Source organism: Thermochaetoides thermophila, assembly GCF_000221225.1.
Source record: "Thermochaetoides thermophila DSM 1495 unplaced genomic scaffold scf7180000011822, whole genome shotgun sequence".
Taxonomy (NCBI): Eukaryota; Fungi; Ascomycota; class Sordariomycetes; order Sordariales; family Chaetomiaceae; genus Thermochaetoides; species Thermochaetoides thermophila.
The window spans coordinates 2836995-2850920 of NW_006383038.1; the positions used below are offsets into that span (position 1 = coordinate 2836995).

The 13926-nt window shown below is 54.3% G+C and overlaps 3 protein-coding genes across 3 annotated transcripts; 2 read left to right on the forward strand and 1 right to left on the reverse strand.

The window, feature by feature from the left end:
- Positions 1 to 934: 934 nt before the first annotated feature.
- On the forward strand, positions 935 to 3223 carry CTHT_0072110 (uncharacterized protein; the record flags this gene model as incomplete). Its single annotated transcript, XM_006697409.1, has 1 exon — positions 935 to 3223. One exon carries the CDS (start codon positions 935 to 937, stop codon positions 3221 to 3223), a length of 2289 nt encoding a protein of 762 aa, XP_006697472.1.
- A 2080-nt stretch (positions 3224 to 5303) lies between these two features.
- CTHT_0072120 (uncharacterized protein) lies at positions 5304 to 9090 on the reverse strand (the record flags this gene model as incomplete). The annotated part of the gene is made up of 3 exons (XM_006697410.1): positions 5304 to 6506; positions 6559 to 8615; positions 8838 to 9090. 3 exons carry the CDS (start codon positions 9088 to 9090, stop codon positions 5304 to 5306), a joined length of 3513 nt encoding a protein of 1170 aa, XP_006697473.1.
- A 3563-nt stretch (positions 9091 to 12653) lies between these two features.
- On the forward strand, positions 12654 to 13926 carry CTHT_0072130 (aldo-keto reductase-like protein; the record flags this gene model as incomplete). The annotated part of the gene is made up of 4 exons (XM_006697411.1): positions 12654 to 12741; positions 12800 to 12893; positions 13048 to 13152; positions 13212 to 13926. 4 exons carry the CDS (start codon positions 12654 to 12656, stop codon positions 13924 to 13926), a joined length of 1002 nt encoding a protein of 333 aa, XP_006697474.1.

The window sequence follows — 13926 nt, forward strand, 5'->3', positions numbered from 1 at the left end:
CTGTATGGGGATCTGCCTTCCCCATCGAGGCCACTACATGCACTGCTCGTCCTCCTCTTCCATCTTGTTCTCCTCCTCCGCCATGTCCTTCAAAGTGTGGCATGTCCTCCTTTCCCCCAGCAACATCACTGCCCTCGCTAGACACGACACTCCTCCATACCAACCTCAGCCCTCTCTGATCGTGCCGTGAGCCTCGCGTGCCCGTGCCTGCGTCATCCCTCGTGGCCACTCCTTCCGTTGTCGGTCTCGCTGACAGACAGACCGAGACCTCATCTCCCTGACCCAAGCGATTCTCCCTAAAGAGTCCTCGGCCACCTTCAGCTTGGACCTGTCGACAAAGACAAGCATCCCATCGAGATCCGCAAGGCGTATCATCACGTTCCCCACGTATAACTGTACACAGGGTGTCCGACAGCTCCAGAAGTGTCCCGCGCCCTCGACTCCCGTGCCTCTTTGAGGAGGCCCAGTTCCAACCCTGCGGCGTGTGATGACGAAACGACTGAAGTGTCGTTAATTTTCGTTGATGACGGACTGCTAGAGAGACCCCCTGCTTCAGCAGCCTGAACCCGCCTGTGTGCAGCAGAGCCAGTGACGCTTGCATGACGACCAGGCGTACCTCAGAGTTTGGACGGTCTTCAGATGACACGTGAATGCAGGAGCGTTCTCAAAGCAGTTTTGCAACAACACTCTCCCTCACAGCTTCCACAACTTTATAGCAGGCTTCGGTTCGGGCTTTAAGGAAGGAGCCATCCGATTTTTCCTCCCAGTCCCATTCGGGTCTGCGTGACGCGTGTGTTCTCTAAACTCCCGGCCATTCAGGAAGCCCGCGCCTTCCTATTGTTCCTTCGCAGGCCAGCAAGCCCGAGTGCCCTTCCCCCTCCTCGACCTTCGACTTTAGCCCCACGAAAGACCGCTCGAAGTTAGAAAACACTCCATGTTTTCCGATTCGCGCGGCCAGAGTTTCACCAACCCCGGCCTTGCCCTCCCTTCTCCAGCAGGGTCGTTTATCTGCCATTCCAGCTTAGACGCCATCAAAACCTCGCAGCCACAAAAGCCGCCACAACGCTCGCTACCCGTTGGCCTTTCCACTCCTCCCGCCGAGACTGACAACGCAATGGGGACGACCTACGAGGTGCGGCATCTCGCCACGTGCGAGAACTATCCTCTCTGCCACTCGTCGATTTATGCGTCATCCCTCGCTTCGTCTGATGCCTGCCGCAGCGCACTGAGCGAGAGAGTTGCGAACGAACAGTCTTGCACTCCGCATCATCGATACGCTGCCTTTCCTTCAGCGCAGCCACAAGACTATGCAACTTCGCAGCCATCGATGGTTTCGGCTTCGCGCGTTTCAACTCATAAATTAACCACGGCTTCCTCGATCGAGCAGGATGTCGGTTCCCATAACCAACAATTCGACCCGAGATGCCTTTCACGTGCATCGCCATCCCCGTTGATTAGGTCGGAATCAGACGACATGGAGCCAAACTCGGAGGATTCCAGCTTGACTATCCACAGTATGGCTGTCCCCGGGTGCATCAGCCCCAATGGCGGAAACCTGGCCGACTTTATGGCAGAGATGACGGCGCTCTTCTGGTTCGTGAGCGACAACAAGCTCGCCAAGCTTGAGAAGACGCTTCCGCTTAGCCCCGGTGCCCGGATCGAGCCATTGACCAGCACCGCCGCGGCCGACCATTTCAAGACCTGGGTAACTTCGGTGCTGTCGACCACTCAGGTAACCCTCAATGTGGCCATCCTGGCTCTTCTGTATATCCGCCGGCTCAAGCAAATGAACCCGACCGTTAAGGGCCGTCCTGGCAGCGAGTATCGGCTCCTAACCGTGGCTCTCATGCTCGGCAACAAGTTCTTGGACGACAACACTTACACTAACAAGACTTGGGCCGACGTCTCTGGGATCCCGGTGAAAGAGATCCATGTCATGGAAGTCGAGTTTCTGAGCAACATGAGGTACCGGATGCTGGTTTCGGCCGAAGAGTGGGAGGACTGGATCAACAAGCTGTCCGACTATTGGTCCTACCTGCAGGCGAGCAGGCGTCAATGGTCGCCGTCGCCGTCCCCGTTGCGCATTCCGTCGCCAACACTACTCAGCTTCAGCTCTCCGCTGCCGTCGCCAACAGCCCCTTCGCAATCGACATCGAGCCTGTCTGCAGGTACATCCTTCCAGAGCAGCTCTAGCTCTCTCTCCCCGACCGACTCGTGGAACGACTCTCCGTTCTTCACGGTTCCTCCATCGTCTCCTCTCGCTCTGAAGCCGCAGACCTCTCGCTCGCTCAAGAGGCCGTGTTCGCATGAGGACCTAGTTGAGCCGCCTACCAAACGGACGAATCGGGTTCGAGAAACCAGCATGCCAAGACCAACTCACTCGCAGCCGGTACCACAATGTGCAGCCGTGACGTCTACGAGCTCGCAGCCCCTCACAAACGGCCTGCCTAGCTGCCTGCCGAGTGGCCTTCCGGTTACCTCAAGATCCGCGTCCGTCGCGTCTTCGGATCAAAGTCGTCTGTCCGTGCCCAGCCTGACGCTCAATACGAATCAGGCGCCCGTTACCCACGGTCAGACCTACCCCCCTACCACGTATGTCCCTCAACAGTCGTCGCCGCTATCGCTGCCACCGCTGGTTCCCAGCGTCCGGGCCATGTCGACTGTGTACCCAGCCACGACTTGTTCCTCGTCGCAAGCCATGGCTGCTACTTGCGGGCCGGTGACGACCCCTACCACGACATTCCCTCCCGTTAGCTACAGCACTCCGACCAAGCGGCTCTCTCCACAACATCCTGCGACAACCGTGGTCTTCGGCAATTCATCTCCCATCGTGGATGGAACTAATCCCCCCATGTCGACTCCGAACGCGAATGGCGCCCATACACCGGTATCTCATTCTCCTTCTTACTACCTGCGTCAGCGCAACAGTCCCTATGGACCTGTCCGCCACGTCAACACTTTGCTCTATCCTCCTCCCTCGGCTTTCCTTCAGCAATACCATCTACCAGCCTCTGTCCTGCCGAATCAGATGCATTACCGGCCTCTTGGGAAGCGTGCTGAGTACCGCACCGGCATCGTTCCCGAGTTTACCTCTGGCGCTGTTGTGCTGTCGAACTCGAGTCATCTGGCAACGACACAGGCCACGAATCCTTCCTCGCGTGCTACTGTGTCGGCTCCTACGTCCTATGCCCCTCGATCCGCAACGCGTCTGGCTCCGTATTAGGGCCAGTACTGAGCGGGTTTCCTCTCGCTTCATACTTCTTGCTCTGTACTACTATTTTTTCTTCTACCAATGGGAACATTTTTGCATCGTTTGGCGTTTTGGGGATTCAAGGGCACAAAATTTTTTGGGGTTATTGTAATATATATATTATGGCACAAGAACACTGGGCATTGGCGTTCTAAGACGGGACATACACACACCATGGGAGCATTGCATCTTATTACTACTACTACTGCTGCTGCTGCTGCTGCTGCTGCTACTACTACTATCAAGGGTCGGTTTTACGGCATCAGGCGGTTTACTATTATTCTTATGGGTTTGTGGACTCTCAACGGGATAGGCATATTGAGCATGCAATACGATGATCACGGCGAGGCAAACAGAAGAGATATACTACTTGAAGTTGTCTTAGAAGAAATATATGGTTGCGCAAACGTTATCGAGCGTGGGCTGGATGAGGATGCATTAGCAACATTGATACATGAAATAACGTAGTAGTTGGTGGAAATATAATTGTGGTATTGTGATACCTACTTAGCGGTTTCTTATGATGCACTTGGTGTTATGTGTGTTGCGTGTCATCCCAATCTGTCAGAGCAGGTAGTTTTGTTGATTCGGTGATCTTGTCCCTCTCTGCCCCTTTGCTCCTCCTGACCTCCCAAAACTGCATCATTACCTCACATCTTGACAGGCCCAACAAAGCAGTGCACTCATTCATGCACATGCTTTGCTTACCCAGGCCAATACTCGATCGAGTTGTGTGGATGTTCTAAAAGCCTTGGCACAATATCTATGGAATCTGTGTCCGATGTCATAGCTACCCCTACTGTAATTGCCCGACAGCCTGCTTGCTTGTTCGTCACTCACACCCCGACTATAATCACATGGCAGCAATTAGAAACTGTTAAGAGATGTCAAGTCAAATGGCATTGTGGAACCTACGCCTATGTGATGTGATGTACACTGCATGCAAGCTGTCCACAGGGCACTGCTCAACACAGCTAACTCTCCGTACGTAGAGAATTATGTGGTGTTCAACTCTCCCCCTTTCCCTCCCCCCGGCCCCGGGGCCCTCTTTCGTGACACTTCGGTGTTCATAGGAAGTATGCTCAATAATTCCGATCCATTCATTTTTTTTCTTGCAACATCATCTGATCTATTGAGTTAGTTCCATTAATTCTTGTCTGCCGTTGTTGCCTTTCCCTTCTATCTGACGACCAATTTTTCAAAATTCCTGCGAGATTACACCCCTAATTAATGACCTTAGTCAGTTGAGCTTACCTACCCTCACTACAGTCGTCAGTCAATCTTAGCCCCTTGAACGGATGTATCGTAGTCAAAATCGGAGTCTGGTATCCGACCGGTATTCCTTCGCAAGCAGTCGTCGCTTTCTTGCCTGAATCCTCTTATTTTTTAAGGTCTCTCCATCCTTCCCTGCTGTTTTTCCCTTGTCTGTCGCCTACTCATCCTCATTATTGGATGCATCATCTGGGTTTTTTTTGGACATGCCTTGCATCATTCAGAGATCTGGGCGTCATTGATTTGATGTGCACCAGCCTCGTCATCAACAACGCTGTACTAAAGATCACTCAGGGATGTCCTTTGGACGCGGCAGGCTCAGTTAAAATATGGCATGGACATACCTATGCATTCCTTAATCATGCAACAACTACGTCCATTCCATGGTCACCTACTTTGATACACTATCAGATATGCATGTAGGTATAGCTTATGCGAAACAGCTAAAACTAATCCCAAACCGCCAATCCCAACGTATAAAAAGTAACAGAAGAAAACAATGCCACACCGTGATGAGTGCATCCATCCGTCTATCCAGAGGGGGTTAAGCAGGAGAAATGCTCCATCAATAAACCAAAACTCCTAGGGAGGGGAAAGGGGAGAAATTGTATGCAATCCATCAAATGTGCCAAACGAACGTCAACCCAAGCCCCCGTCTCCTCTTCTAATTAACGCCATCAGATCATGAGCTGCCTGCCTGCTTGGCTACTGAACAACCATATCCTAAATCGGTCAACCACTCCTTCCTTCCCGATCCCTTATACTTGGGCACCAAGCACCATCAGTTATTCCGAGCCCTCCTCCTCAACACAGAACTCAAGCTCAAATCGAGCCTAATCACTGGGCGCTCAATATCCAGACTCCGACTAGGTACCGACCTTCCTCCTGGAGTTCTCGGATTCGCGACATTCACTCGTCCCATTCGGTGCGGCCTCGCCGGGTCGAGCGAGTCATCCTCTGCGCTGCTATCCGACGAGGATAGCGTATCTTCTTCGACGGCGGCAGGGAGACTTCGTGCTCTGGCAGTGGGGGTTTGGGTTGTCGATGATTCAGAGGCCGATGCTTGAGTCGTGACAGTCTCGCTCAGAGTTGTGCTATCCTTTCTGGAAGAACTTGGAGCCGTTGCTGGAACAACGGCATCAGCCTCGCTCTCTCTCACGCGCACCCCAGTCTCCTCGCCCTGACCCTGCGTCGTAGTCTCTAAAATAGGTGCAAGCCTACCACCACCAGGTGCGCTCATCGGCATACTCAGCCCCCTCTCTTCTACCCCATCCTCCCCCTCAGGCCCTCTTTCCAACTCCGCAAGCGGAGCGGACGTAAGAATAGCAGCAGCGGGGCTCTCCAACACATCCGTAGCTGTATCTTTCGGACTACTCACATCGCCCTGCTCCCCATTTGCCTGTCTAGACCGTTCATACGCCGCCAGCCGCACAAAATAATCCGCTAGCCCATCCACGCTCGGCGTGCCCACAATGACATCATACCTCGGCGGGGGACTCAATAGATCATTCGGCAACGGGGGCGGAGGATCGTCTGCATCAAACGCAGGGGGGTCGTATGAAGGAACCTGAACCAACGGCGGGGGAGCGGGATCGTCTTCCGCCGAGTGAGGGGGAGGGGGGGGTGTCGTGATGGTTTCAGCACGGTTCCCATTCTGAGCCACAGAGTTTCTAGTCTGGATATTTCTCGTATCTAGACGGAGTCTTCTCCGAGGGAGGATATCCTCTTCGATTAGGGCTAGGGCGCCGACGGCGCCAGAGGCAGATGGATCAAGGAGTTTCGCATCGGGACAGCCGCACGACTTCTGCGGGCGTTGCTCGGGAATTGGTATCCCATCGGGCCCGCTATAGCGCGGTAGGGCAAGATTTGCTTGGGTAGCGCGGCAGTTGAGCACTGTAAATGGGCTGTCTATGCTGATTTCGAAATGCTTACGACGTCTGCCGTTGCTGTCGCTCTCGTCAGGGAGGGAGACACGAAGGACGATCTGTGCTGTTAGCTTCCATGTTCCATCCTCTGGAGACAGGTAGGTGACAAACCTTGAGCCAGTGGAACACATTCACATTTTTCCAGCTGCAATCCGGATGCAGCTTCAGCTCTTTCCTGCGCTCCATCATCTCGCACGTCGGTAGCGGCACAACCACCTCCATCTCGGTCGGCCCCCAAAAGTCCTCCAGCCCGAGATCCAGCGGCCCGAGTAGATTCTCAGCTACTTCGGGTAGCGACTCTGGCTTACCATTGCTGCTCCTAGCTCGTTCCCTATCCTTGTTCCTTCTCGCAGCCGCCCTGCGCCGGGCCTCCTCACGTTTTTTCGGGTCCGGCTCGCCGCCCGAAATGAAGCGGAATTCACAATTCGAGTACTGATCAGCAATCGGATGCCCAGCTGTCTTCTCGAAGAGGAGGATCTTCCTGGATGGATCCTTGCGCGTAACATGACGGTCATTCGTCCAGTACTCGATGTTTTCCGTCACGAAGATCTTAATCTTGTGAATCTGCACTTTCGCAAGCGGCGTGAGCTTGAACGAGATGGGTATCCTACTGCCGATCGGGAAACTCTTGCCTGATATCGTTATATCGTAGTGCAGCTGGTCGTCCCAGCACCGATTCACCGAGATAGGCTCCGTAGTCTCCAGCGACATCTGGTCCGGGACTCGCACAATCAGCACCTCGCGAGAGCCTTGCAAATTCGGCTTGAAGGCACCCGCCCGCTCAATCCTCGCCTGGAGCTCCCACTTGACTGAGCCATATTGCAAATTGGCCGTCTCCAGCTGGTTGTGATCGATGGGTAGTTCAAACGCATACTCGTATGTCCCAGGCCGGAAGACCTTGTACCCTTTCGCCTGGACCTGGTTCGTCAGGGGCGACTCGCCTTTGCCAAAACTGCGAGAGTTGACCGACTGCAGTGACAACCGTTTCAGCTCCTTCGCAGTCAGCGTACCAGGGACGCGACCGAGGCCGAGATGATGCAACGACGTTTGCGAGACGTTCCCCTGAAGCGACTGCAGCAGACCGGTCGGGCTCGCGCGATGGGTGTACGTGCAACGGTAGCCGTACTCGGTATCCCACATGCCGTCATGCATAGCATGGAAGAAGACCAAGGACTGGGAGCGCAGAATCTGCTCCTCGAACATCTCCGTCTTAGTCGGTGGGATGCCTTCGGGCCATTCTGTCCTCGCCTTGCCGACCAGTTTCAGCGATACGGACTTGATCTTGACATTCTTGGATACGTTCAGCAGCAGCTTTCCCCGCAGGAGAGCGCTGGCCGGGGTCCCGTTGCGCCGGCTACGATGGTCATGGTCGAAGCCAGTCAGATACACGCTAGGCTCGGCAAGCAGAATGGAGCATGAGATGCCGCTGCCCGAAGCAACGGGCTTGTGGGCTTCCGGTACAGACGACCCGGCTATCGTTTTGAACGACCGCATGGAAATGATGCTGTTGCGGTTGTTCTGGGGAAACGCACCGGCAGGCGTGTAAGGCCAGTGTAGTAAGGGCCCTGCCATATCAGGGGTTTGAGCAACCTCCTGGTCTCCTTCTAACACAGACTCAATAGCGACAACGCCTTCGTTGCGTGAAAACCTGCGGGCGAAGCTAGCAAAGCTGGATGGGCGAGGCTGACAACTCCGAGGTCGAGGTCTTGGAGTCGGCGCCGCGGAAACAGGAGACGGTTGCTTCGGGGTGATGGCGAAGACAGCCAAGATCTTGCTGAGGACTCGTCCAACCTTCTCACTACCGGGGGGTAGGGACCTCAGCGACCTTCGCTTCTCTTGCTTCTTGCTCCGCTCCTTTTCCTCTTTCTTCTGCTTCTTCCGGGCCTGCTTCTTGCACTCGCGGTTGGACTGCCTTCTTCTCTCTGGGGATCCCGGAGGGGGCTGGCGAAGCTCGCGTGGCACAAATCCAGAGGGATACGAGATGATATGAATGGAATGGGGACGTCGTTGGCGCGGCTCGATCAGTGGCGGCGGGAAGTAGTCGGAATGTGGGCGTTGCTGTTGTTGCTGTTGCCGTCTGGCTTCGTGATACCGGCTCGGGGAGTAGTAAACAGAACCGTGTGCGGACTGAAAGAATGGCGGGGGACGTAAGCGGTCGTGTTCAGGACCTACAGCGGGCACGGCGCCCCGGTCAGAGAAGATTCTGTATCGCGACGGCATACGGGTGACGTTGGTCTAGGGCTGGCCAGGGACGGGCAGGTGACAAGCAACAAGACCAACAACATCCGGTGAAGGGCGCAGGGATAACAACACGACAAAAGGAGGGAGGGAATAATCACAAAAAAAATTGGAAAAGAAAGAACAACTAAGTCAGAGGTTGAACAACGCACAGCAACCGGGCACAAACGGCGAAAATGGGCCCTCCGGAGCATCCAGGAGCAGGCCGGATCCGGACAGCAGCAGACCGTCGGGCTCAGTGTAAGTGGAGAGAGTCCTCGGGGCGCAACCGTCGGCATCGGCAACGAGGAGATGTCGTTGGGGTGAGATGAGTTGTAACGCAACATTCAGAGGAGGTGAGGATACCCATCCTCCGGCGTGGCGGACAAACGGAGAGAAGCGAGGATGGTCCCGTCGCGTCGCCATGGCCAACAGCAAGCATGACTACGTACGGCAGGCTGTTGCCCCTGGCGAGTTGACGTCGACGGGATGGCGGGCAGTTGGGACGAGGACCGGGAAGGGGCAGCGAGAACAAAGGAAGAACGACAGGGGTGTATCAAGTGAAACACTCAGCAGGCATGACAACAGCGAAGATTTACAAAGAAAGCGAAAGGAAAGAAGAATGGGAGTGGGAAATACAAGAAAAGACCAGCACAACATGACTTACTTAAGAGTTCTTGACTCAAGCAAGAGTAGCACATACCTCAGTCTGAGCGGAGCGGTGATTCATAGTACCAGTATTATTGCTTGCCATGCCACCTCAGGGAAGGTCTGGTAGTGCTTCTGGGGGTGCACTGCTGCTGTCGTGTCAGGGTGTCGATGCGTGTCTTCCGCACCACCTGTTCCGTCGTCATCGAGCCCGGGACGGGTCTAAGAGGCCGTAAAGTCCGAAATGTCTTGAGATATCCTGGAGCTGGCGGCTCTTGATACTCTGATAGTGTCGGCGGGTCTAACGCTCGCTATCTAAGCTTATCTACGGAGTACGATGCTGATAGACGATCTCGTAAACAACCTAGGTCTAAGTGCGCCGATCTGGCCAACGGTTTTGGAAAACCTTGTTGGATCTCAGTCTTTGTTGCAGGCCAGTGTTTGCGGTCTCGACAGCGCGGCGTATGTAGTCTGTGTGTGGCGGCGGCGGTTCTGCTTTCGGAGGTACGTACTGCCAAGCGGTTGACGTCGACGGTATGACAGGTTGGTTGACAGGATGACAGACACACTCAAAGAAGTCCTAAGTACGCCAATGGGACGACAGCGTGCCGCCAATACAACGGTGATGGAGCCGTCTGTGGTATCGCTGGCGATCCCTGGAAGCAAACTCTGGGTCCTGGAATACCGGTATAAAGCGGGAGAGAAAAGGGCAGTCCCTGTCTTAAAGCTAGGCTGGATATCGGATGTTTAAGGGGGATTGGGGGAAGAGGGGGGTGGGGAGGAAGGGAGAAGGGAAGCCTCAATAATGGCGCTGTCGTACTGGTGACCTCTCAAAGTTTGGGGCGCTCAGGGTGATGGCGATCAGGGACAAAGCAGCAGCCCTGATCTGCCCTGGGACTGCCACTGCGACTGCGGGAACTGGCCAGAAGCAAGGTTTTGAAATCGCCTTCTATTCAGCCAAGATTGCCACTGACACCAGTCAATGCACAAATCCGCAAAGAATGGGAGTGGGGCGGGATGAACGAGAGTCGACCGTCAAGAACAACAGAAATTGAGAACCAGCATTCAACATCGCCATCCGCGCAGGATGCGAGATGGTGATGCGAGTCCATGATCAGTCCTTTTCTCGATTTTCGTCTCTGTCTGCAGACGAAAAGTGCGATTATGCAGTCGAGACCGCGGTGTCCTTGCAGCACCTGCTGAGACTTTCTGTAACGCTCCCTCCAGAGTCCCCACCGTTTCCATTGCGGGGCAGCGGGGCGGTCCAATCAGAGGTTTCTGCGTCGGTCCCCTGCTCCCCTCACCGTTGAGGCCCCACTTCTCACCTGCCCACCAACTGAAGGGGTCACGTTGTCGAAACTCACGAGCCAGGGTTGCTGAGGGTCTGGAAATGGCTTGGCCTGGGGTTTAAAGTAATTCCATTGCTCCATTCAACCCATCCACTCTCCATCTGTCCGCTGTCTTGGTCGAATGCCCCTGCCATCGTCAGTTGATCAGGTCGTGCGGCGTCTTTGGGGTTGGGTTGGGCTTGATCAAAAATTTTTTTTCTTCCAGGGGTTGGAGACCTTGGGTATTGAGAGCCCTAGCAGCACAGGCAACACGTCCGAGTCTATGGCTTTCTTATCCCCTCGCTTTGATGCGAACTGACCGATAGCAGGGACGCGCCAGAGCAGATCGTCGACCAATGCCCACTGGACGACCGGACGCAAAGCCAGCTGCAACTGCGCAAAAACGCTCGAAACGCAACACTTCATCCCAAGTTACATTATATTTCGAGTAGCACGACGCCCCAGCTAGCCCCCATCAGCGGTACACCGAGGTTGAAACAAGCCAGCAACAGAACATCAATCATACCAAAGCCAAAGCCAAAGAGCGCAGTGGCAGGCAGTATGTAAAAAAGCTGCATGTGCTCTCCAGACTTCGAGTCATGTGAATCAAAAACGCAACACTGCTAGCCACCATCTCGGCTCACTCCTATACTCTCAAGTGAATACTGCATGCGCAACCGTGGCTCTGATTCGCTACCCGAACCCATTGCCAGAGTTCCAAAGGTCTAAGGGCATGTGGAAATAACAGTCAGCGCCGAGAATGCAAATCAGTACCAGCCTCACGTTGCCTCGCCCGGATGTGCTGGAGAAAATGTCTTGGCATCCGATCGCCCAATCACCAGGTTCACCCCGGTTTCTGCGCATGATAATGTTTCCCTTTGCCTGACTGACGCATCTATTATTTTTTTTTTGCCCGACCCCCGGGCCGGCCGACGAGGCTCTTCGGCATCCCGTCTTGACCCGAGCGTGGCCAAAGGTATTCATCGCAACCTTTTTTGCTCCTGCGAAAGCTTGGATTCCAGGTCTCTGCTGGAATGACGTTCTTGTCATCAGCGCCAGCGCAACCACAGCTCTGGGCGAACCCAGCCGACCGGAGTTTGCCGCTGATTTGGACAGGGGGCTCACAGCTGACATCTTACGTCATAGCCTGGCTGTTGGTCACAACCGTTTTGGGTCGTTGGGTTTGCTTCCTCCCATGCTTCTGGAACTGTTCGGCGATGGCACAGCTGAAAGCCGTCTTTGCTTCAGGCTTCACCCATCCCGAATGCCAGTTCCTATTGGAATTACAAGTCTTGGACATGGAGCCGAAGTTTTCTTCTCACGCCGGAAGACATTGATGCATCTTTAGCCGAGGAGTGCGGCTTTGTTGTCCTAGTCATTTGGAACGATGCACTGATGGTGCTCATCTACTGTTTGCTGTCTGCCGTGTCGTTTGGCAACTAGTTTTGCAATCCGACTGTAGTAGTGCATTCATGGGTGAGGCCCAATCTTCCGCAACTTGCCATCCCTCAGCATTCCTGTGGCATTATGTGGCGTCGATGTGAACTAGAAAATGCTGAAAATGCCATCTCCTCCCTCACTAGCAGCCAATGTAGCCGGTGAATGTTACCGAAACAAGGCCTTAACCGCCCAGTCTCCACCTCCGACCGCCTCTCCGGATGTGTGTCTCCGTATGTGCATTCCGGAATGCTAGCGCCGGCACAGACATCCTGGGTCTCAGTGGAATTGCTCTGGGTACGGTATGATATAAATTGATCGACCCCGCGCGACTACACTAGTTGTGTTGTGGGATTCTGCATGGGCAGGATGGGAATCTCAAAAACGCGAGGAGCGAGCTTTGGTGGGGGAATCGGGAGTCGTTCTCCGCTGACAACGTCCTTGCCCAACGATGTAGCATCAAAGCACAAATAGGATAGATACAATTTTAGCCAACATTCAACGTTTCTCTGCTTTGAGGCCGGGCTGGTTGTGCATCTCTCTATCGCGAAGTGATCAATGCCTGTCCTGCTTGCCATGGCCCAACCAAGCATCCCAACCCGCCAATTAGGCCGCGATGGCCCTACCATTCCCATCCTAGGCCTTGGTCTCATGGGGCTAAGCAGTATGCCTTTACCTTAGCTTCAACATCTCCTCAATGCTGACATCTTCTCCTTTGCAAGGCTTTTACGGAACCCCTCCTCCTGAAGAAGAGCGACTCCAGTTCCTTGACCGCGCCCACGAGCTTGGCTGCAGGCACTGGGACACCGCTGCCCTGTATGGAGATAGTGAGGAATTACTTGGGAGATGGTTTGAGAGAACTGGGAAAAGGAAGGATGTACGTCCTAAGGTACTTTCATGCCTCGGTTGAGTTACGGTGCTGACTTTGAGTCTATATCTTCCTCGCTACCAAATTCGGAAACTACGTCAGGTCTGATGGCGGGAGAGAATTCAGAAACGATCCAGAGTTTATTAGGCAGGCTGTGAAAGATGCTTTGAGCAGGCTGAAGACGGATTATATTGATTTGCTCTACTGGTAAGCCCTCAGATTCGACTCCTCTCAGGAAGAAGATAACAATGACTGATCATTCACAGCCATCGCATCAGCGGCAAAACGCCCATCGAAGACATCGTCTCCACAATGAAAGAATTTGTCGTGTATCACCCCCCCCCCAAAGAACATCTCCCTCGAACCCTGGCACTAACCCCTCTGAAACTGTCTAGCTCTGGCCAAGTCCGCTACCTAGGCCTCTCCGAATGCGGCGCCGACACCCTGCGCCGCGCCGTCCGCATTCATCCCATCCACGCCTACCAAGCCGAATACTCCCCCTTCACACGCGACATCGAACACCCTTCTCTCAACCTCCTTTCAACCTGTCGCGAGCTAGGCATCGGCATCGTGGCGTACTGTCCTCTGGGAAGGGGCATGCTGACTGGGAAATATACTTCCCTTGAGCAATTTGAGGCAGGGGATTTCCGGAAGGCAGTGCCTAGATTTATGGGGGAAAATTTCGAACGGAATATGGAGCTTGTTAGGGCGTTGGGGAAGGTTGCGGCGAGAAAGGGATGCACAACAGGCCAGTTAGTGTTGGGGTGGTTAATGAGGCAGGAGGGAGTGTTCCCCATTCCGGGGACGAAGAGGGTGCAGTACTTAGAGGAGAATTGGGGGGCGAATGCGGTTTATGGGGGGTTGACTGAAGAGGAGGTGAGAGAGTTGAGAGAGCTGATCGAGGGGATGCAGGTATGGGGGGAGAGATATCCTGTCGCGATGATGGGAGGTTTGTTGAAGGATACGCCGCCCAAGGAGTGA